This window comes from Manacus vitellinus, unplaced genomic scaffold (assembly GCF_001715985.3).
Source record: "Manacus vitellinus isolate BGI_N305 unplaced genomic scaffold, ASM171598v3 scaffold_2_pilon, whole genome shotgun sequence".
Taxonomy (NCBI): domain Eukaryota; kingdom Metazoa; phylum Chordata; class Aves; order Passeriformes; family Pipridae; genus Manacus; species Manacus vitellinus.
This window is the reverse complement of record NW_021940208.1, coordinates 24,637,073-24,662,066: the sequence shown is the minus strand read 5'-3', so window position 1 is coordinate 24,662,066 and position 24,994 is coordinate 24,637,073. Positions and strand designations below refer to the sequence as shown.

Sequence of the window (24,994 nt, the reverse complement as noted above, 5' to 3'; positions counted from 1 at the left end):
GAATGGGGTTTTTCTGTTTAATTAATTATCTTCAGGTCACAGCGTGTTCTTATGAAAGAGAGAGGCAGTGAAGTAGGTGGCAGGATTTAGAATAAATAGTGAGAAAAGGAATTTTGGCAAAAATAAGACCTGAAAACACTTTGCGTGCTATGAGTCCAATTTCTGAAATAAGAGAAATCTTCTGGTTTTGTGGTTGCACGTACAAAAACATTCACAGTGGTAATCCATACACTAGAAAACAAATAGACACAAGGTGACAGACATATTTTTCCAAGATGTTCTGACATCAAAAAATAACTTAACACTAGAGTCCTTAACAATCCTATTATAACTACTTTTCACTAAGTTGTGAAACATACACAGAGTAAAATCTGACAGTAAGCATTTTTCTACTCATTCATTCCACTACAGAGGAATCCTTTAATTGGACTCTTCATGTCTTTAAGTTTCTGAGGGAAAAAAAAGTTAGATTTTTCAAAAACACGCGACACAAACTAGACAGAAATTATGCAAAGAAATTTAAAGTTTAAAGCAATGCAGTTAAATTACTTGGGGATTTTTCTTCTGTTTTGTTTTTTAAGAGCATTCCAAAGGATATTGACATTTTTGCTATAAACTTATCATGCTTATCTTCAGGAACTGGAAAAGTCTGCAAATCCTTCTCAAGCTGTTGGAGTTGCTTCTCCATATGCTTAAGGCTCTTCTCCAGGTTTTCTGCTGAGACTAAAATACAGAACATTCATTCTGTTAACACACTAAACAAAAATCATGGTTTGCAAAATACATGAGTTAGATACATGAGTTAAAACCTTACCCAAATCAGCATACTACATTTTTTAATTCTGAAATTAAAGCACACTAAAGAAATTACAAAATGATGGGGTCACTCTACAATGGTCAGCTCCCTTCACTTATTCAGTTGTCTTTTCTGATTAGATGTATGCTGTTTGAATGCTGCATTTTGATTTATCTTTATGACTAAGGTTTAGCATTGCAATTAACAGTCTGTTTTAAATAACCTGAGATATACAAATGCCAGTCTATCTCTTCTAATTAACCAAAGGACAAGTTCTGAAGCTATTCTAAGAGTCACAAAGCTTTTTTCAATCACATTCTGTTAAAACAGAAAAAAAGAACATTTGTAAGGAAAATCATGAAGCAGAGTCTCAAAACACAGAGAAAATGGGGCTACTAAACACCCATGCATGAAACCCAAAACTCAGTTCCCCAATTTGAAAACATCTGTGGTAAAAAAAACCAGCAGAATTTGTAAGAACGAAGGTGTTTGCCAAGCACTTGAGAGAGTACAACAGACCAATTCACGGACTTTAGAAAAAGTAAGGAGTAGAGCTGAAACATCAGGGATTTACAGAAGGATGTAAAGAAGGTGCAAATTTTTTTTCTTCAGGAAAAAAGAAATAAAACTTTCATACATTTGAATCAATGCATGCAAAGTTGAAGGGTTGATCTGTAAAAGTTGATTAAAATATCAGGATCACAAGAGTAAACAGAGGATGACTCGTTAGTGTGCATTCTATCTTAGAGCTATATTAGTGCAATCAATAAAAAATTATTTCCTGATTGCTTATGAAGTCAACTTCACATTTAAATCTATTCCATAGGAACAATAATAAAGAGGTAAGAACAGACTGTGAATTCTAGTCTAATTACTTTTTAAAAAATTATTTTACTCATAATATACTGTATCTGTAAAGATATAGTTACTTTTAACTTCATTTAAAAAAAATCCCTGGAGAAAGTCTGTGTCCCTATGATGTTACTAGAATCTGTAGAGATCCGTGATTTTGTCTACTGAGTAGAGTTATGTGATGGAAAATATAAAATACAGACAATGAACACATCCTTCTCTCATAGAAGCCTGACAGAGCCCCCAAAGTACTAGAGTAAAATGTTGCATAGCAACTACAATCCCATTCATTGCAGAAAGGTTAACACAACTATAAAATGATCCATGGCAATCTGTTAAATTGCTAATGCAACCTAAAAGAAGGAAAACAAAAAAGCCCAAACAACATGCAGGCAATTTTTCAAAAGAGGGAATAAAAATATATGTTCATGTTATAATTTATAACTCTTCATTTGCTTTATAATCACCATTTTTAAAAGTCTCTGGTTACTCAAAAGCACTGTTTCCCAACTGTATATTAGAGATGCATATTTTCACGGAGGAATCAGTCATGCAAATCATCACCAGGTAAGTCAGCTCTTTTCAGTAGTTAAGAAACTGCCTTGCTTGGGAAGCAAAGCTACAATTGGAAGCTGACAGTGTTAACTAAGATAAGTTTCAGTCTTCACTGGTTCCAGAGACAAACCTGATTTTAATATAAAGTCATACTTCTGCTGTCATAAGAAACCTTTGAAAGTTAGGCACACACAATTTTAAGATACTGATTTACTTAGAAAGCTGCTAAGAAACAGAATACAACTTGTGCCTAATGTAACTATTGATAAGACTCTTCACAATACCATTAGTCTTGAATAAGGAGTTCACAGTATAAATTAGTGATATACTTACAGAATATCAAAATGATGAAACACGGCAAGTACACACGTTTAAAAACAATATAAAACCCCAGTCCACCAAAAAATCCTCTACATCAATTGCAGGTAGTAGCTGAGTAACAGGTACAGTCTTTTACCTAGATAAAAAAACTCAACAAAACAACTGGCCTAGAGCCAATTAACAGGTTCTATACAAGAAATTTTTGAGTTCTTGCTTCCAGCAAAGCCAATTTTTTATTCAAGTGCTTCAGTTCTTTTGACACTGAACAGTTACATATTTGGTCAAGAATCTTTAAATCTCAGTCTTGTTCTGAAGAGTATTTTTTTCCTCTGTCATGATCTTAGGCTGTTCTTCAACTTAAAAATGGAACATTTCTTCAATTTCAGCAGTGCGCAACTATTAGATATATTTTCCTTTAAGACTATGTGCCTGGTGACAGCCTCAAGGAGAGGCTAGTTCACAATATGCTGCTATTAAGCTTGGTATTATTGTCTTTGCAGCTTTCAATTTAGTGAAAATAGATGGAAAAAAAAATCAAACCCGTAAATATAGCCAACTCTTCCATAAAAAGATCACATGAAATACCTGCCAACCTTCCCGTTTTGTCCCTCTAAAAGACATGGTATAAAATTTGAAGAGACATTGAAGAAAGGGAGTTTTTTTCTTCTCCTGCCAAACTTTGACCCCTAATCCAGATTCAGAAATAAACCCAAGCCAAACTGAAGTGTGCAACTCACATGCTAGTTTAGAAACAAAGTCAAAACCTGTGTTTTTGAATATTAGTGAGCCCACAAAACCAAGCTGTTCATTGAGTAAAATGCATGTGTGCCTAAACAATCCCCTACTTATATCCTCTAAACTCTCATATCCCTTTTTCAAAATGGCTCCTGATATTTTTATAGGCAATAATTAGATTTTCTCACTGTCTGCTTTTTATGGTTATAACAACTTTGTTGTTAAAGCTTCCACTCTTGAATCAGGTTTTACAACACCATAATTATTGTAGAAACCTCTTCACCTACTTCTGTTTTAAAATATTTCTGCATAGTATTTCAGGTGATGACTCACTATTACACTGCATTACTATTTCTACAGTTTTCCTCAGAATACCTTACCTGACTAACTTACAATAAAACATTCTTTTTTTCTTGACCAAAGCTCTTATTACAGTATCAAGATGCATGATCTTGTACTTCATGCTATCAAATTTCTTTTACTCTGCTTCCGCAGGATTATTCAGTGACGACAACCAAATGATACTCTCATCTGGCAAACTATCTAACCCTATGTCAGACACACTCACTGGTGAAATATCACAATTTCATAATTTTTTAGTCATATTCCTTTTAGACAGGATTTTGTTTCTTCTACTTTTTATTCTAATAAGTAATCTCCCATTTTACATAATATCAAGTATTTTACTGAAGTCAACATAGATTTCATGGGACTGAAAAAAATGAAATTAATAGTCAAAGCTAGCAGATTAGTCTACTACCAATAAATTTATTTTCATTTTATGCTACCGTCATTAACCTCCATGTTTGATTATTCTTTCCTCTATGAACTTTGATATCAGTAAAGTCAGATAAAGAGATGTGGAATTGCCCAAATCATGCTTTTCTCCTCAGTTTCTTAAATATTCTGCAGTCACACAACATCATTATAGCCACAGCAAAACTTGGTAAAAAATGTACTTAGCAAACTTTTAGTTTTAACTCAGTTATGTCAGAATGCAGAAAATTAAACTGGTATTTACAATACGAGAATACAGTACTCTAATTTTTTTCTTTCGACAAATTTCTGTGAAGAATTTTTGCTCTCCTCTTCCCCATCCCCAAATCATTATTCGTGCTTAAAATTAAAAGTGTTTCATTTACTTTTTAGACTATACCTGTTTCATCTTAAACACTAGAAATAATTCTCTAATGTGAAGCAGTACTTCCCATGTGCTCTCTTATTTCTATTGTTGTAAACCTTCTGCTACTTTTGGCATCAGATTTTTCAGCTGATATTTCAGAAATCCTACATGCTGCTGTGATGTCACAATCTCCTTATCATGAGATTCTTCCTCTTGCCTACAGGTGTTTTTCTTCCCTTGTGCTATTCTGGTCCCTATTCTGGTCCCTTTATTCTGAGTGAGTGACAGTGACAAGCTGACCTCTAGTCCCATAGAGAAAACTATACCACATTATAAAGAAAATTCTGGAAATATACTATTGCTTTTGCCATGCAAACTTCATAGTGGACTGATGGAGTTTACTAACTAATTCTCTAAAATTGTCAGCACATTATTGATGTAGCATTTAAAAATAAAGTTAAATGACAAAGTGTAGCCAAAAAAAGCTCAATAACCAACAATAAAAACCCCCACCTGTATTTTTGGGTGGATTTAGAGCACTAACAAAGAAATATTCCAGAGGCAAAATATTGGAGGTTTCTGTAAACACCAGCAAAGATCTAAAATATCCATTGAAATATCCATTAACAGTAGCATAAGATCCTGTGATATACTGAGTGTCACACAGTGCTGAAAATACAATATTTATGCTTTATTTCTCCCAAAATGACGATTTCACTTGTCTCTATAGCCATTTTCTGGTTTTATTGCCTTTTTGTCCCCCTTTCTTCCACGTGTGTATGTGTCTAACATATGCATACAAACGGCTTTTGAGATCCTTTTTTTCCACTGGCTCATGAGCCCTCAGACGCTCCCTTCTGTAGACATAGCAGACTTCAGCTGCACACGTGAAAAAAAAACAGCTCTCCAAGGAGAATTTAATTAGTTGTCTCCTATTTTGATTTCAAATATGAACACACTAATGTAGTGTAATTGGTAAACAATGTAGAAGCATTTTTGTACCCAGTTCACTAGTAATAATATTAACATCATAGGCCTTTGGACCTTATGCCAACTGTGCCCTATACCACCTACACAAGAGTCCTGGCCTGTTGGACTTGTTATACTTCGAGTATCCTTGGTGAAATGCTGTCTGACACCACATCTCTTTTTATAATATAGCGTTTAAGCTCAGAACTTGAAAATATGGGAAAAAGCTGAAAACAGAAACACTTGAATGACAAACAATTCACTGATGGTCAGTTATTTGTCACCAGATTGTTACTGAAATAAAGAAGCAGCTGCTAAGGCAAGGAGAAAAAATGGCCAAGTAACAGGATACAGCACCTACCCCAGCACAGGGATCAATATCTCCCAGTGTTGCACAGTATATAGTGATATGGTACAGTGATGGACTAAGAGCTGCCAAGAGCTGAAAGCATTTTATAAAAGAAGGAACCAAATTCAGAGGGAAGGAAAAGAAGACTCTTGCATCAGTTGCAGCTTCCCTCTCGGAAGAGCTCTTGAGCCTCATCACCTGGATCCTTGGGGACCCACAAAGTACTGTGCTGCATGTTGTATATTCACAGTTAATTTATGGTATGATTGTTAATAACTAACTGCTTTGAATATGCAGTGAGAGTGATTAATACTGATTCAGAATGAACCATTAGCATGAAATGGTAATGAATATCATTCTAGTGAAGTTTAAAATAAAACTTTAAAAGTCACAAGATTATCAGTCTTCTACCCAGTCTAATCACTGTAAGATCAAACTCCCTGAAGTGTAAAGGTAGCAAGACACATAAGTCTACATATACATATATATGCATTTGCAGCACTTCTCTACTTATTAAAATTCAGCTTTCGCATCTTCAGGATTCTAAACATCTACACAGTGCATTCAGGTTTTCTTTTTTTTATATTGTCCTTTTCACCACTTTTTTGCAACTGATTTCTGCATAACTCACTTGATTTTTCCTCATCTTTTAGGAGATATCCACATTTTTCCCCTCCAGAGTATATAATTTTGTCTTAATCTCACTAACACTTAAAACATCATACATTAATGAAATCTTTCAGTAACATCCAGACATTTATACTCAGGTGAATAAGCATGAAATTAGTAGTATTGAACAGCTTTATCTGAATCTTGATCTGCTTAAAGATCGAACTGTCTACAACACGTTTAAACAACCCAGGACGCAAGGACCGCACCAGGGATTGGCTGTGATCCACAACTTAACTCATGGACCAGCACAAGATGATAAATAATAGATTACTGACACACTTCAATATCATATTAGAAACTGAAGCACCATTTTGCTAAAAATGTGCAAATACTCAAATTCTTTCTTATATTTGATTTGCTAATTCATGCTTGTAAAAGATGCATATATTTCAATGTCCTAAAGAAATGGAGTATTTCATTTACATTGTGGTAGTTCGTTGTGTAATCAGATCTTAAACCAACTTGCCACATAACACTACTGTGCACAATTTATAGCCACAAACATTAAAAGAGATTATGTGCAACACACAACAGTATTGTAGAAGTTCCACTGGCTCTTAAAGCCAGAATTTTTATATCATGTAACGCACTCAGACAAAAAACCCACCCCCCTCCAAAAAAAAAAAACCTGACAAGGTGCAAAGTGATGTGTTTAGCTACTTATTTTCAAAAAGTTCATTTTATTATAAAACTATTCAGATTAGAATATGTAAAAATATGGCAAATCTGTAGTGTGCTGGTATAGGACTTATGTCCCAATAGAGCAAGAGTTGCTGATCTGTTAGAGGTAGAGACAGCAGTGCAACAAACATGAATAAATACAAAATTGTAGAAATATTTAAACGTTCACTTAAACCATATCACCATGAATTTCCTTTGCAAATATATTCAATGCCCCAGATATGCTATCTTAAATGCTGGACTGGCACACTTTTATGTCTTAGGTGATGCATTGGTAAACTGATATATATTTTTAGCCCGAGATTTTCAATATTGAAAAAAACAAGTAATTTTCAAATAATTAAAAAAAAAAACAGTAGCACGAAAATAACAAGTTTTTTCAATCTTGTGAAAGAATGCCTTTCACCCAATTTAGAGTTTGAAGTAGACTGCCAATCTAAGAATTGCCTTAATGGACAAATATTTACAACTTCCTCTATTGCTTAGTGCTCAATAATAAAGCAAAATTAGTTGCTAAATACATTACATACTTTCTCAGTGGACAACAAATAGAAAGAAAAAAAGATGACTTTGAAAAAATTTTTCTTCCTTTTAAACAATGGTATCTCAAATCCCTTTTTCCATAGGGAATTCTATGCCACTACTTTGTTATACTTCAACATTTATTTTAAGGCTTTACAGTGAATAACTGTCTTGTTTGAAAACCTAATCAACCCAAAACTTCTATTCCTATTACTGTTTACCTCTTAAACCATAAAATTTTGTATTTTCTATTCTGAGTGCCATTTATATAATCACCATTTTGAGCAATCAATTTTTAAAAACATTGTTGTTTTTTTTTCTTACTAAGCAAAATACAGGGTTTTTTCACTTGTTATAAGGAATGTTTAGTTTGCTTAGCTGCCTCTAAACTAATTTACAAGAGTATTCAATAGCTATGTAAAACATACATTGGTTTCTTTCCATATAAACTAAGGCCTAAGATACATTTTATATCATTCTTGGGTGGTGTCTTGATATGCAACCAAGTGAATTTTAGACCAAGAAACTAGAAGTTCTGAAAGGTGCAAATAATAGTGATTTTTCATTCAGAAGACCTCTAAAAATGGACTTCTGATTGGTAGCAAGTCTTCTGCTTATAATTCATAGCCATCATTCTTGAAAACAACCATTTGAGGCAGAAAAACACCCCATACATGACATTAAAAAAAATGGGAAATGAACTTTGCATTTTAAAAAAGGAATTCTCAAATTAAAGAAAAACAAAACCTGTGATAAAATTGTTGCCCTGCTAGCTACAAACATTTTTCGAGGTAGATTTCTGAGTGGGCTATCCATCCATAGAATCATGGAATGGTTTGGGTTGGAAGGGACCTTAAAGATCACCCAGTTCCACCCCCCCTGCTATGGAAAGAGATACTTTCTATGAGACCAGGTTGCTTAAAGCCCCATCCAGCCTGGTCTTGAACACCTCCATGAACAGAGTCTACAACCTCTCTGGGCAACCTGTTCCTGTGAGTCACAAGCCTCACTGTGAAGAATTTCTTCCTAATATCTAATCTAAATCTGACCTCTTTCATCTTAAGGTCATTCCCTTCTTGTCCTATCACTACATGCCCTTGTCAAAATTCCCTCTCCAGCTCTCTTGAGGCCCCTTTAGGTATTGGAAGGCTCTATAAAGTTTCCTTGGAACCTTCTCTTTCCCAGGCTGAACAGCCCCAATTGTCAGCCTATCTTTACAGGAGAGGTGCTCCAGTCCTCTAATCATCTTCATGGCCCTCCTCTGGACCTGCTCCAACAGGTCATCTTTCTTGTGTTAGGGGTCCTAGAGCTGGATGCACCACATCATGTGAGGTCTCACAAGAGAAGAGCAGAAGGGGCAGAATTGCCTCCCTCGACGTGCTGGTCACATTTCTTTTGATGTAGCCCAGCCTACCTCGTGCTTGAGATTGCCCTGACCCAGGTGCAGGACCTTATACTTGGCCTTGTTGAACTTCATAAGGTTCACACAAGGTCCATATCTCAAGCCTGTCCAGGTCCCTCTGGATGGCATCCCCTCACTCCAGTGTGTCGACTGCACCACACAGTTTGGTGCTGTTGCCAAACTTGCTGAGGGGAACTTGATCTCACCATCCATATCACTGACAAAGATGTTAAAAAGCACCAGTCCCAATACCAGTTTCCTGAGGAAAACCACTCGTCACTGGTCCACACTTAGACATTGACATATTGACTGCAAATCTCTTAGTGTGAGCCAATTTTTGATCCACTCACTGGTCTATCTATTAAATTCTTGTCTCTCCAGTTTATAGAAAAGGATGTTGTGCAGGACAGTGTCAAATGCTTTGTACAAGTCCAAGTAGATGATATTTATTGCCCTTCCCTCATCCACCATCACTGTAACCCCACCGTAGAAGGCCACCAAATTTGTCAGGCACAATTTGCCTTCAGTGAAACCATGTTGGTTGTCATCAAACAGTTCATTATTTTCCCTGTGCCTTAGTACACTTTCCACAAGGATCTGCTCCATTATTTTGCCAGGCACTGAGGTGAGAGTGACCCACCTGTAGTTCTCTGGGTCTTTTTTATTTCCTATTCTAAAAATGAAGGTTATGTTTCCCCTTTTCCGGAACTTAACTGGACTGCCATCATTTCTCAAATATGATGAATAGTGGGCTACTATTTCCTCATCCAATTCCCTCAGGACCCATGCATTTATCTTGTCAGGTCCCATAGACTTGTACACCTTCAAAGTTCCTTAAATGGTCTAGAAGCCATCTTCTACAGTGGGCAGTTCTTCATTTTCCCAGTCTCGGCTTTCACCTTCCGCAATGAGTCTATTTCGTACTGTAAATCTGCTATAGGAACTTAGAAATCTGTGTAATCTGCAAAATAGTGGAACTACCTCTTGATTTTGGTACTGACTGAGTATAATACAGTAAGGAGTAACTCATGAAGTTTGCACTGCTTTCTGAAAAAACAACCCAAACAAACATAACAATCTTGATGGCCTGAAAATACAGCCTATGAATTTGTGACCCACATCAAAACAAAAGCCAAAGCAATGAATAGCATAAGTGTTATTTAATAGTATTGAGAAATTTACCATTAACTTAGAAATTCTCCAGTAGGAAAAAAAGCCTTTCCTTGTGACATAGAATGCTTATATGTTAATAACAGAATGCATATATATGTTAATATTTTTATCTCATGCTGTCCTAATGTTTTTAAATATTGTAGGTGGAGGTATCCTGCTTTTTCATGAATATAGATTAAACTTCACATTTACAATTTGGTTTCTAGCTTTTTTTATTTTGAAGTGAAATTGTCTATGAAAAAAACTGAATAAAGTTTCAAAAATGAGAAAATGGATACATTGTTTGTAAAGCTGTGATGGGTTAATGTCTTTTAGAAGAAGAAAAATCTACAGTTTTACAGTGTTATTATAGACTATTACCTGTAAGGTCTGAGCAAATTAGAGTCAATCAAGTAAAACAGCAGCCTGGATAAATGCAATCTAATTCTTTACAATATCATAAAATAAGAAATTAGTAAATTTTACTAAATTACCAAAATATTTTGTGTCTGGAACACTAATAGAAAAGTAGGAAAGTCATTATGTTCAAAAGAAGAGACAGTTTTAACTATATAAATCTTCAGGAACTGTCATATCAGTAAGCTCATTAGCTGCAATGAAAGTTCCTCCTGCTGATCTACGAGTACTTAAAAAACAGGATTTGTTATACTTCAAAGTAAAAATGTACATGTACTATAACAATGAATTAAATCTACTTCCAGTATTACAAAAGTAGAAACAAAACTTTTAGCATATAATGCAAAAAAATCCCCAAATTAAATATCCTGAAGTAAACTACACTTTCAAAAGTTACATGTGCCTTGTTGCTTGCCTGTATAAGTTATATTTAAAAAAATATCTTTTTCCTAATTCAGTGATTAATTTACATACTGTGAATGCTTGATCATTTATGAAATACTAAAAAATACATGTTAGCTTCACAATTAACAGACCTTGTCACTTCTCTTAAAGTCTTGCAAGCTATTTTAACAGCTTACTGTACAATCAGTGGACAATATTTAATGAAATTAAATGAGTAAGAATGTTTTTTCTGAAAAGGATAAAAAGAAAATGAATTGCTGAATGTTGTAATGTTCCAGTGGTCACCACTTTGAATAAGAAATACCTTGAGAGAAAAGGTTTAAAAATGAGTAAGTATAAAATAAAAAAATATGAGGCATGCTACAAATGGGCTGGCTGATACAAGGACACTTATGTCAGGGAGGAATTAAAAAAAAAAGGCATCTTTTTAATAACTTGTTTTGAGAAACCTGTAGAAGACTCAACAATTACTTGAGGTGATCAATCCAAAACAAAAAAATGCATAGTATAGTTCCATTTTTATACAGTATGTTCAGCGTCAAGTTTTCTGTTAATATTGTTCAAATGACATATAAACATCTACCACATTAATTTTGATTTATAATTTAAAGGACACTCACAAATAATACTTTTATGCCATATATAATATGTGAAATTATTGTATTTGAACACATGACTATGCAGACAGGGAATAGAATCAGCTCGATAAAAACCAGCTTACAACAAAGGTATGGGAGAATAGAATATTATTATCCAACTTTGCTGATTTATTCTTCAGAATTACTTTTAAAAATTACTTCGGAGAATGAAGTTCAGCAAAACCATGAAGGGAATGGCATTCCACCACCTATACAAGGCCCTAACCTTTGCGAGGACAAAAGGTAGAGAAAAGAATTTAGAAACAAGAACTGGAACAAAATACAACCTATATGGCTCACAGGAAAATTGACCATTACATTAGTATGATACAAAACCAGAAAAGAGGCATGTTATCTCCTTACCCAACAACTCTGAGGAACAAAGTAGCATATATGTGAACAGAACCTTTCTATCAGATGACAGGAAAAACCCAGGCTGACTTCCTCCCTTTTGTACTATCAGGAGCCTGTAACCCCTTACATGCAACATTTGGATCCAGTAGTTTTCCAGATTTACTGGAAGTCTGAACTACCTCCAATAAAGCAACCCAGGATGGATTATGCCTGTTAAACCCTAAGTACAGTATCTAGGAATGGAGGAAATGCTCTAAACCCTCGATACCAAATTCTGTTCTACCACAACCAGTATTTTTTTCTGGAATATGCATATTTGACTAGATAAAAGATTTTTTATGACTTCCCCTCTATCACTCTCCCTAGTAGCCATAATGATGGCTTGTAATATCTGCTATAATTTCTCAACTCTCTGTAGAAGCCTCAATACAAATCATTCTTAGTCAATTTGTTAGACTTCATCAGCATATCAGTAAGTTAGATGAGACCATATGTTGGACGTGACTGAACACAACCACAGATTCACAGACATTTTTTTAACTGACCTTTGGTAAACTCAAGCAAAAATATCCACTTCATTAAAAATTTACTGTGCAAAAGTTGGTGCATAGTAAATCAACTTGCTTCATAAAAAGGTATTTTTGCAGAAGGACTAAAAAGTTTTAAAAAACCCCATGAGCTACAGCCTCTGTGATCTGTTGCATTTTCCAAAACTCCAACGCAGCAGGAGTCTTTCAAAACAGAATGGAGTTTTGTAAGTAAGGAAACAAGTATAAACAAACACTCTATACACTAACCTGTTAACGATATCCTAAGTCTTTGTCTTTTTCATACAATAAAACTGAAATGCAAAATTTATCTCATACTACACTGAAGCAAATTCAATTTATAAACTTGAAAACATGATCATTGATTTCCATCTTACAACATACTGAGTGAAATCAAAGATTCATCTAATCATTTGCAGATAGCTAAAAAAGCTATCTGGACTAACTGATAATTTTACTGACTACTCTTTGAAAGGTCAGTGTTTTATATCCAAGAAGTTTTCCAGAAGACAGTCAAAAGTGTCTGTCAGTCATACAAGATGACTGTCGATGCTGAAAATAATGGCTTCTAATAAGAAACATTTTAGTTTTCCTGCCTGATATAAAAAATTCAACCACAATACAGACAATAGCATCATGGTAATGAAAAAAAAAATCAGTGACCAGTTAACACTGCAAATTATGATGAAAACGTTAAATTCATACACAGCAGAAACTCTTTCTACTTCCAGTACAAACAGTTAGGTGAAAGGCTTGAAACATTTGACAGCTATTTAGAAGTAAATGAACTTTTAAGTGGTTATAGTGCACGAAGTAAAATTGGAAACTTTAAGAACTAGGACACCAGGAAGTAAACTCTATGTAAAGGACCAGTATCTCAAGTTCTTCATCAGAAGCAGGTTTTGCAAAGTTGTAATTTGTGGTAGGGAGACTGACTGAGACATAAGAGTGATGCTACATAGAGCAATCTAGATAAACAGTGATACTTTCCAAACTGATATAAACTAAAAAAATTATTAACCAAGACAGTCATCTGATTTTTTTTTCCTGACAGAGTAGGACAGTGTTGAGGTAGCATTAATGTCTTACTCAGTGCTTAGTCTGCTTAAATTACTTAAACTGTGATAAAATATGGAAAAGACATTCTTAATTAAAAAATTAATTGCAAAAAAATGCATTGATCTCTATACTGAGATTTACCATATTCTATACTGCATGATGAAACACTAAAATTTTTCCAGACTTTCAATGCTACTGTTGCATGAAGAACACACATGCAGGGAAGACAAAACTGTTCCATGTTTTGAAAAAATAAAATAAAATTAAGTGACAGCATGCCAGCCTTTCTGCATTTCTAAATTAAAAGACACTGAGTGATACACTTACTGTATAAAAGAACGAAAGTTGGAATTAAGTTCTGTTAATAGAAAAGAACTTTTAAAAGAAATATATTTTGGAACATGATTCTAGAAGACATGTTAGAAGAAATGTAATGGTAAATCCTGTAGTAAATGTTAAAGGACCAAACAATAAGTATCTTCAAGACCATTCGCAGCAGCTCAAATTACTGATCCATGACATAGACCATTAATGTATATTTTTTAAATATTTTTTGTAAAAAACAAGCATCATTCCACGCACAAGACACTCTAATGTATCAAAACCAAAACTTTTAGTTAGTTACACAAACCTTTACTAGCTTTATCTAAATGCTGAAAATCTTCAACAAAATCCAGGACATCCTGATAGCTTTCTTCACACACTTCTACGAGAAAATGTAGCAATGTTGTTTTCTGATCTGCCGACTTTGTGTCTCTCAGCTAGGAAAAAAAAAATATGTAAAAACACTGAGAAAAATACATTTTTATAATTAATATATATTACTAACTATGAATCCAAGAAAGGTAAGAATAAACTGTTGAAGTGGTAGTTTTTTTAAAAAAAAAAACAAAGTAATGGGCTGTTTAATTTCCCACCTTGCTAAAAACCCCTAAGAAGATCAGACTAATTTTTTTTTAATTCTATGCCATATTTGAGTTCAGTACTCAAAAACAGTACACATATCTCTTTTAAAAATGTAATTATTTAAACAATACAGGAGTATTTGCAAAACTGTGAACAAACACATAAAAGCCTAAAAAAAAAAATCAGAGCTAAATCAGCAGAATCTAACTATACATAATGCACATATCCACTCCATTACATGATCTGTTTCCTCGTGCATGAAATTAACTCTAGCCTAACAATATTTCGGCAGTAGAAGTTACACAGCCTGCACAAGTGCTTCTTGTTATCAATTCTCAATACAGTAAATAAGAGTTTAGAGATTTCATTGTTTAAAAAGTTGACTTCAAAATCTCTTAAGTATAAACCTTTTTGAACCCTTTATACATCTCACATTTTTTTTAAGCCTGGCCATTTTAAAACTTGCAGCTACTTGTGTAAAAACCACTAACAATTGACTACTGGCAAACACTCAGCTATACATTTCTGTTGTAGTCTTCCATTTGAGTTGTCCTTCTAAATCAAAGAGATTTTGACCAATAGAAAATGACATCACATATGAAAGTGTTTCTTTGCTACTTAAGGACTATTTCTAGATAAAACAATATAGCAGGAAAAGTATATAATTTGTGCACATAGGTACAAAGTAAGCATAAGTACTAAAGGGCTGCCACAGTTGCACTAAGACTTGTACAACATCTGAATATCAAGGCACAAAGTTTTTAGCACAGTATCACAACAAGGAATTAACCTGAAAAATTATGTTAGTTTGTTTCAGCTTCAAGACTGTTCTTTAGTTTGGTTAACATGAAAAATACAAGTGATCAAAGTTCAACAATATGAGTAATTACAGCAACAAGGCAGAAAGGAAAAATTACCTCTCTTTCGAAAGAGAGGTGAAAACCAGAAACAGAGCTGTATGGGAATTTTTTTCAAATCAGGAACTAAGAGTAAGATCATTCCCAATTTGAATATACATACCCTTTTTTTTTTCCCATGGTTGCAAATTTCTTATAAAGAGATTTTTTTTCATTCAGTCATCACTTAAAAATATTTTAAATTATCAGATTAAAAACCCAAATTATATTGTTTGGTTTTTTCTGTACTTTATGTAAATGAAAATGAAGAATTTTGGATGGTGGCTATCACTGAGGTTAATATTTCCCACTTCACTGTAAAAAGTCAGTGATTATTTTCAAAGATCAAAATTATACTATCTTAGTACAATGAGATATACTCTTTCAGAATGTGTATGTTTCCTTCAGACAAGTTGATGTGAGACATAATTTTCAAAATAAACAGAAAATGCAACACATATATATCAACACCCAAAACCATATTTTAGGATCTGTACTGTATGCAGTGTTACAAAATAAGTTACTTCTATTGTATTGGGAATCTTGGTGAAGGATACCTCATTAACACCACACAAAATTTCTACAATGTTACACTGCTTAAAATACATGTAGTTAACAAAAGTTAGCTATAAATATGAACCTGTGTTATAAACATGCACATAATTTTAATACATGAGTATTTAATAAATGACTGAGTATTAGCATATCGATATCATATCTCTCTTCTGAGAATATGCATGGGTGCTCTCTGATGTAGAAGAACTATTACAGTTCAATTCTACATGAAGCAGGGAAAAAGCAGGATACAGAATTATATTCTGCAAAGTGGAGAGTTCATATAATCTCCTACGCATAGCTAGGCACGAATGAAGAGAGCAGATAAATTGCATATCCTTTAAATATTACAGAAACCAATATCTTTGAAGGACAGAAGTCATGGAAAATTTCTTAGGTTGTAAAAAAAACTACTGAAAACTGCTGTGCAGACAACCAAACAGTCTGCATTTTGTAGCTTTCTAGATTTGGGCTGTGGAGGAACACTAGTTCGGGTGGGTTATTTTCCTGTTTTAATACTAATATTTTTAATATTAGTTTAATATTAGTTCATTATTCTCAGAACAGAAGAGATCAGGCATCAACCAAGACACTACACATTGTTAAGAAAATCCCCAAAATTACACATACATAGTTTTACCTCTGTGTTTCCAGACAAAGTGATCTGTCAGTGTAAAAGACAATTTCATACCCAGTGAAGGCTTGGCACTCACGGACTTCCTAAATGAGGCCACAATTGGATGAGGTAAGTTAAGCATTGGTGACTAGTACCCTGATACACATAGGATAGTAAATGCAAAGTCCCAGTGTTTTTCTCTGAAAAAAATCTGTCAACCTTCAAAAGTACAAGTAGTTGATTGTAGGTTGCGTTTGTCCTGGGATATCTAGTGACAGAGATCTGAAATTTTACAGATGAATTCAAAGTTGCTTAGACTTGGTGGTCATAGTTGCTCTGACTCACAGCAAAATCTGTAATATTTCGTTTTCTGGGGTTTTTGTTTTGTTTTGTTTTTTTTCTCATAATAGAACAGCTCGGCTTGGAAGGCATCTTTAAAGACTATCTAGTCCAAACCCCTTGCCATAGGCATTCACATTCAGCAACCATTAAGGTTGCATTATCTTCCCTCCCAAAAAGTTTTTACACACCACGGTTTGGTATTTACAATCTAGCATGAAGTGACGTCAAACGAAATAGATGTAAAATCTGTGTCATTAGAACATCATTTTTGTACTTGCACATTTCTTATGTAAATGAAACATATGACATTATCTCTTTATGCAAAAATTAAGTCCTGAAAAGAGTAAACTAGTCTCAGCACTTCCAATCACACAGCATGACATAATATCAAAATTACACCATAATAAACATTTTGACAATAGGAAGCAAATTACCTTTTTTTTGGTGTTTAAAGCTTTGTATCTACTTATCTACTCTACAGCCTACTGGTAGTGATCAACATTTCTCTTGAGCATAAATGAAGCGCATATTCCTCTTCTTTCTTTTCTAAACTAAATACACCCAAATGTTTTTTTCCTTAGATTAAAAGTTCTACATATGGATTTTCACCAGTCAGTCTATATATTTTTCGCAGTAATTCAGACAAGACTTCACTTAAAAACTTATTAGCACCATGTAAGCAGTAGATAATCAACATCTTTATAATATACAGAAGGTACACTAAAAGACATTTTTTCCCTCTCTAAAGAATGTTGTACCCTCCTGTAAGGTGAAATAATCTGTATGTGTGCAAATCTGAGGAACTCAGGTTGCCCTGAGCTGGAGGACCATGGTTGCGAGAATGATCAACTCCCAGTCAACCCTGAAATTGTGCAGGATCTGCTGCTCCAGTTGGATCCCTAAAAATCTATGGGGCCTGATGGGATTTATCCCAGAATACTCAAAGAATTTGCTGATGTCACTGCAAAGCCTCTCTCAATGATTTTTGAGTGGTCTTGCGAATCCGGACAGGTCCCACCTGACTGGAAGCTGGTGAACATTGTCTCGATTTTCAAGAAGGGCAAGAAGGAGGATCCTGGAAACTACAGACCTTCAGTGCCCAGTAAAATCATGGAAAAGATTATTCAGTGAGGTATTGAAGGACATTTGGAGGACAACGCAGTCAATGGTCACAGCCAGCACAGCTTAATAAGGGGAAAGTCTTGCTTATCGAACCTGATTTCCTTCTGTGACAGGAAAACCCACCTTGTTGATCAAGGGAAGCCATGTAATCTTTCTCGATTTCAGTAAAGCTTTCAATACTGTCTCTCACCAGATCCTTCTGGACAAAACATCCAGCACACAGCTGGATAACCATGTTATGTGATGGGTGAGCAATTAGTTCACAGGTTCTGATCTGTGTTATAGTGAATGGAGCAACATCAGACTGGTGACCTGGCATCAGTGGGGTTCCTCAGGGCTCCATCCTCAGCCTAGTTCTCTTCAACATCTTCGGTAATGACCAGGGCTTTAAGGAATACTAAACAAGTTTGCAGATGGCACTAAACTGGGAGGAGCTATTGACTCCCTTGAGGGCAGAGAGGCCCTGTAGAGGGACCTCAACAAATCAGAGAGATGGGCAATCACCAACCATATGAAGTTTAACAAGGGCAAGTGACAGATTCTGTACATGTGACAGGGCAACCCTGGTTGTGTGTTTAGACTAGGGAACAAGAGGACAGAGAGCAGCACTGCGGAAAAGGAGCTGGGGGTGCTCTGGCAGCCAGGAGGGTCAACCGTGTCCCAGGGACCACCAGGTAAAGCATCACCAACCAGTCAAAGGAGGGGAACATCCCGCTCTGCTCTGCACTGGTGCGATCTCACCTTGAATATGGTGTGCAGTTTTGGGCACAGCAATATAAAAAATACATTAAGCTGCTAGAGAGCATCCAAAAGAGGATGAAGAGTCTGGAGGGGAAGCTGTATGAAGAGTGGTTGAGGTCACTTGGTTTGTTCAGCCTAGAGAAGAGGAGACTGAGGGGAGACCTCATTGCTGTCTTCAACAATCTCAGGAGGGGAAGCAGAGGGGCAGGAACTGATCTCTTCACTCATGACCAGTGACAACTAGAGGATACAGTATGAAGCTGAGTTGGGGGAGGTTTAGGCTGGATATCAGGAAAAGGTTTTTAACCCAGAGGGTGTTTGAGCCTGTGGAGCACAGGCTCTCCAGGGAAGTGGTCACAGCATCAAGTCTGACAGAATTCAAGAAATGTTTGGCCAACACTTTCAGGCACATGGTATGATTCTTGTGGTGTCCTGTGCAGGGCCAGGAGTTGGACTTGATGATCCTGATAGGTGCCTTACAGTATACTCTATGTTTCTATTTTAACTATAAGATCCTGGATTATCAAATGCATTTCATGACAGAGCTCTGTAGAGTGAGTCAGGACTTGGAGCCCTTGTTCTGAAATTCTGCTTGGCCATTCACTCCTTACTTTCATTATCTGTACACATCATTTCTCTTTCCTATGTGTAATACTCCAAGGTTACCTTCAAAATTTTCATATTCTAGATCTTAATAAATTATTCCTCCAAGATAAATTCTGACTATTGATCCTGCTCTGCAAACTGCTTGTAAAAATTACCTTCACATTGTTTTCATATTTCTTTTTTTGTTGTCTTGTGCATTAAAAATACAAAGAATATAAACAGACCTATGACAGATTTTTGTAAAACCTAAGAAGTAAATGCACCTAACTGGAGAGTGAACCTTTAGTACTTTCCTTCTGAATATGTTTCTCAACAAATTGTATTTCTGTAGGTGGATGACCCATGCTTAATGTTTACTTTAGACTAGAGAAAGTATATAACTTATTCTCAATGAATATTTATGTCATAGGTATCACATTCAACACTCAAAAACCATAGTGAAAGAATTCTTCCGAAATATGGCAGCATAAGGGTGATTAAAGAATGTAGAAGTTAATATATTGTATTTTCTCCTATGCGAAAAGATAAAGAAATTGGAAGACAGAGTACATACAAACTTCCAAATTATTCCTTTCTCGTAAGAACTATTACACATATGGTGCTCTCTGTAGATTTTGCAATAGTCTCCCAGAGGGCACAGGAAAAAAATAACAGTAAATATGGGGAAGATAATTAGGATTAGAATGGATTATAAATTAACATTCAGAAAAGTATGGATGCTTTCTTGTATTTACCTTATACAAAAGTTGAAAGAGTGAAAATTTAAGAAAAATTAGAAGAAACAAGAAACTGATGAAACTGAGCAACAAAAGAAGAGAATTATATGAGCAGAAAATGTATGTCCAAGAGAAAACATAACTGTATTAAACCATATTAAAATGTGATAGATATCTTAGAAGTGCTCAGACATTAAAACTACACCATTACTCTGATCCCAGTGATATAGTCCTTTCACAACCTTATTTTGTTTGGATTTGGATTTTTCAGTATTCCCTCAAAATAGAATCATCTAAAAATTTAAAAGCAAGCCCATCTCAAGATGGCTAATCACGGATTAGCTGTATTGTTCAAACCATCAACTAATGCTAAGAATAACGAAAAAAATAGAAAACAAATAACTGCAGGAAAAACATAAAACCAAGTATTTAAGCAGCATAATAAAAACAAATGAAAAAGTGAATGTAATACTCAACACGAACTTTCAAAACTCACTTTACATAGGGAGCTGAGATTATATCCGAAGGTCTGTGCATTCCGAGAACCTGCATTCATGTAGTTTCCCATTAACAATACTAGTTCCAGCAGCTTGCTAAAGCTTTTACTCTTCTTTATCTCTTCACAGGCAGCACTGACAGCCATGATGTCAGGTTTGATGTTATTCACCTGCTCCTCAAACTGAAGCTTAAAAAGAATAGCACTGAGCCGTGGCCGTAGTCTCTTCACGTTGCTCATCTGATTGAAAAGAAAAACAGGAGATTTCCTTTAAAATTCATCGTATACTTTGGCACTGTACAAATGCATACAATCTGAAATGATTTATTGGTGTGACAGGCTTGAAGAAGCAATATATCTGCTATAACTGATAGCAAATGAATGAATGAATGAGAGACACTTGGGTAAGCAACTGAAATCCCATCCTGTGGTTAATAGGAACTGCCCCCATCCTTTCCAAATAACTAGTATGTGTAAGCAATAAAAGATAAAGTGTCATCATATATCACATCTGTCAACTCATATACCAAATCCTATAAAACTAATCCATGTTTATGACCCAGTAGCTGCAAAGAAATGAAAGTAGTTCACAAATTTCGTATAACTCAGGATGTACCAAAACAAGGCAAATCTCATTTTCTGGTGCAAATATTTGAAAGCTGATTCCAATAACAGCTTATTATAAACTTGCTGGAATATAACAGTTTTGAAAAATCTCAGCTATGAAACATGTAATATAGCATATGCTAGTATATACCAATATTCATATCCCACTATACTACTGTACACTCACCTAATACAGTTAATTAGGTACAGCAGAATGCTCCCAGGAAAACAGTAGCTTATGTAAATCATACCCAAAAGACTTGGCCTTTTCTACGGTTTACTGGTCATGTATTTTCAACGGAAGTTTCAATCGTCCTAAACATTAAGTCACTCAATTCTCATTCCAGACGTATTTTGCACATTTTTTACTACATCCACAGTAGAAACACTAGTCTCAAATTCTTCCATGAGCTATTTATCTCATTTTTCCCTATCCCTGTTTTCCCATCAATTTCATGAATTCCATAAGATCTCCTTCCCCATACTTTTCTTTTTCCTTCTCAAGGCAAGGTTCAAGGCAGTAATTCCTTGACAATTTCTGAAATCCTAAACTAATTTTGTTTTGCTGTTTTTTTGTCCTTAATAAAGAATATGTTATGGTTTCCAGATATCAGTACTTCTCAATGCAAGAAAAGAAGCAATAATACTGGCACTTCTCCAACAAAGTAATAGCCTTCATATAGTGGCATTAAACTCAGGCCTTTAAATTGGAAATATCCCCCTCTAGACCACAGCGACACCTAAGGTTTTATAGAATATTTCTCAACCGTATCTAGTCTATCAATGTGAAAATTCCTCTGACAGTGCAAAGTTCCTAAGTCATATGGTACTGATCATCTCAAAACAGACTCTGAAAAGGGTAATGGTGACACTCCTTCCATTTTCAATATAAAGTGAAACTGAAGGCTGTCTAATCCAAACGGTTTGATATAGAAGCCAAAGAGGATGGAATTTACAGTCTCTTTTATTGGTTTTACTGTGACAGTAGAAGAAAATAAATTCAGGTGGAGTGAACATTTTATGTTACTAACCCACTTCAGAAATGCCTGCCTAGCTGTGCATCCACCTGATGCTGTCCCATTGAAGTAAACATACTATTTGCATTTTAGTTCATATATGAAATCTTGGTGTAAAATAAGAAATCCTTTCCACTCACCATACTTTGTTTTTCATCACAGAGCAGAGTACAGAAACAGGATGTCTTTCAGATTAAACTAGATTGAAAATCAACTGTTGTGCTTTAGTCCGCAGGCTGTCTCCAGCCTGGTCCTAAAGTTAAACACTTAAAATGTACAGTTTGAACATTATTAGCTCAGTGCCCACTGTAGGCAGATATTCTGTTCTTATAATACATGAAATAGCATCCAATAACTGTGGTAAAATTTGTACTTACGTATGAATAAGCAAGGATAATGGGACTTGAATTTGAATAAGGCATTTCGTAGTGAAACAGAAACAGAAATTCCTAAACTACACATAAAATTAACATAGTACTCTTACAACTTTACACCTAATTTAAGAATAACTACCTAAAAGAATATTAAGGTACTGGACAGAGGCAACTGTCATGAAGTCATTCTCCCAGTTCCATCACAAAGAATCACTCTTAACTACTTTTCCTCGATTATTTTACTAGATTTGTACATGTACTATTACTTCTTAGCATATTGAGAACAATATTCCTAATTTTAAGTTTGGTTGTCTGGTTAGCCAGGAAAAATTGAGACTAGACTAGAAAAAACCCACAAAGCTTCATTGAAGTTATACAGATTTTTAATATTTGTCCCTACTCAGGGTGCAATAGAGATGATTCATTAATATTAAACCATAGAAACTAACAAAATGCAATGTAAGGTGCATTGGTTTTAAATGGTACCAAGATCAAGACACTACAGAATCAGCAGAAGATGTATCATTTATTGAGTATTGGCTTTTCAGACAGGTGGATCCTTGATACTGAAATAATCAGATACTTTAGACCACAAAGATGTGTTGTACAAACATGAGCATGCACCTATGCGTAAAAGGTGCAAAGTTTTCATCAGAATCACTTGAACTACAATAAATTAGGATGTCCCGTATGTGAGTATGTAATTCTTAAGGAGGAATGCAGAAATACATACCCTAAAAGATTAGAAACCGAAATGCCAGAAACACAACAGAAATGCCACTGGGTTATTATTATTATTACTAGTAGTAATAGTGTCATCCTCATCATTATTATTCAAAATGGTCTGAAATCCATGCACAATGCATGTTGTTGGTACTATTTGTTTACCTGTTTGACAAATCAATTATTGAGAAGGGTAGAGATGGAGAGTTGCCTTAGTAATATATGGCTTTCTTTGTGACATGTAGTCTATAATTATATTCAAACTAAAATCCACACACCTTACCACAAGAGATGCTAAGAATTTAAGTGTTGCAATGTTGACAGGCTTCTTTTAATGTCCTATATTTTTTTATAATGAGCATATAAGGATGTCCGTGAGGCTACTTAAGTCTTTATAGTGGAATCCTGAAAACAGACAATCCAAATAACTAAAAGGGAAGCTGAATTAGGAACTTACACAAGTCAGAGAACTCAGTGTAAGGGTAATGAATAGTCTATTTCTCAAGTAATAGCATACAGGAATGGTCTGACTACATGTAAGTCCAAATGGAAACTGACACGAGTTGAGCTGCCCAGTAGTAACTCTCACAGATCTCACATCCAACAGCAAAGACAGCTTTTTCTCTCAAATACAGCATAAATCATGAGGCAACTACAAGAGTGTGCAATCTGATATATGTGTACTTTCCATGTCTCCTTTGTTGATGTCAAGTAAAGGAACATGTCTCAGAAGCTACACTAACACTACATTTTGATCACTGAAGAGGATTCATTCCTGTCACAAGGTCATAGAGAAAAACACTGCAAGGGTTTCAGTTTCATACTTTCCTTAAAAGGATCAGCAGTGCTGAGGCTGTCAGACCACCTGTAAGTGTTCCCATTCAAAAAGTAACATATCAGTTATAGCCAAGCCAACCAAAGAGAGTAAACTGGAATGGCGTCCCCTGTGGATGCCTGTGGAGAATGTATGGCTTTCACCACTGCAACATCAGTGAACTCTACAGAGTGCAGAGGTAAAAAGTGTGAAACCCTGACTCTTTTCTTTAGACTCAGGCACTTGAAAAGTAAAAAAAAAAGCTTCAAATAAGGAAGGACTGATACCTTAACAGATGTTTTATCATGTTTAAAGAAGATAAAAGAACATGCTGCTCAGTTTGAAATGGACAGCCAACATGCCTAAATCTTGGTGAAGACCAGCAGCATTCTGGAAAGATCAAACAATACTTCAGTGTATGGGAAGCCAATTCACGATAAAAGAATAGTATTTTTGTTGAGATGTTTTTATGGCTTTGTGGAAATAGTACATCTTTCTTCACCTTTGACACACTCTTTTTTCTCAAATAAATGATAACAAAGCAAAGAACTGCCAACTCAAAATTAAAATTACCTACAAGAAATCAGAAAGTCTTTCTAAACATATACACACACACATATATATATGTATACATGCAAGCCATTGAGTTCATGACTTTTCAGCTGTATTAGCAGTGATAGAGGGCATGTTCTGCTACTCTGTTTCTTCAGCTTGAATTATAAACAGCTTGAATTTGCACTACTGACTGTCCTGCAAATCCAAGATTTTCCTAAAGGATATTCAGGTCAGAAACAAAGGGAGTGTATTTTAAGTGACGTAAGGACAACATCTATCAATTACCTCCGAGCTGCATACAGGCAGCCTTCCTTGTCTAGTGGATGACAGTGCATTGATACACAGTGCAGAAAATCCCTG

General features: G+C 35.1%; 1 protein-coding gene across 1 annotated transcript in view; it reads right to left on the bottom strand.

Moving 5' to 3' along the window:
- The window catches only part of DIAPH3 (diaphanous related formin 3), a 203,246-nt gene that overhangs the window by 88,161 nt on the left and 90,091 nt on the right, over positions 1 to 24,994 (bottom strand). The window contains exons 20-22 of the mRNA XM_018071434.1: positions 20,547 to 20,786; positions 14,182 to 14,311; positions 599 to 723 (exon numbers count right to left, since the gene is read on the bottom strand). Coding sequence (XP_017926923.1) covers positions 599 to 723; positions 14,182 to 14,311; positions 20,547 to 20,786 — 495 coding nt within the window. The remainder of the gene's footprint in view (positions 1 to 598; positions 724 to 14,181; positions 14,312 to 20,546; positions 20,787 to 24,994) is intronic.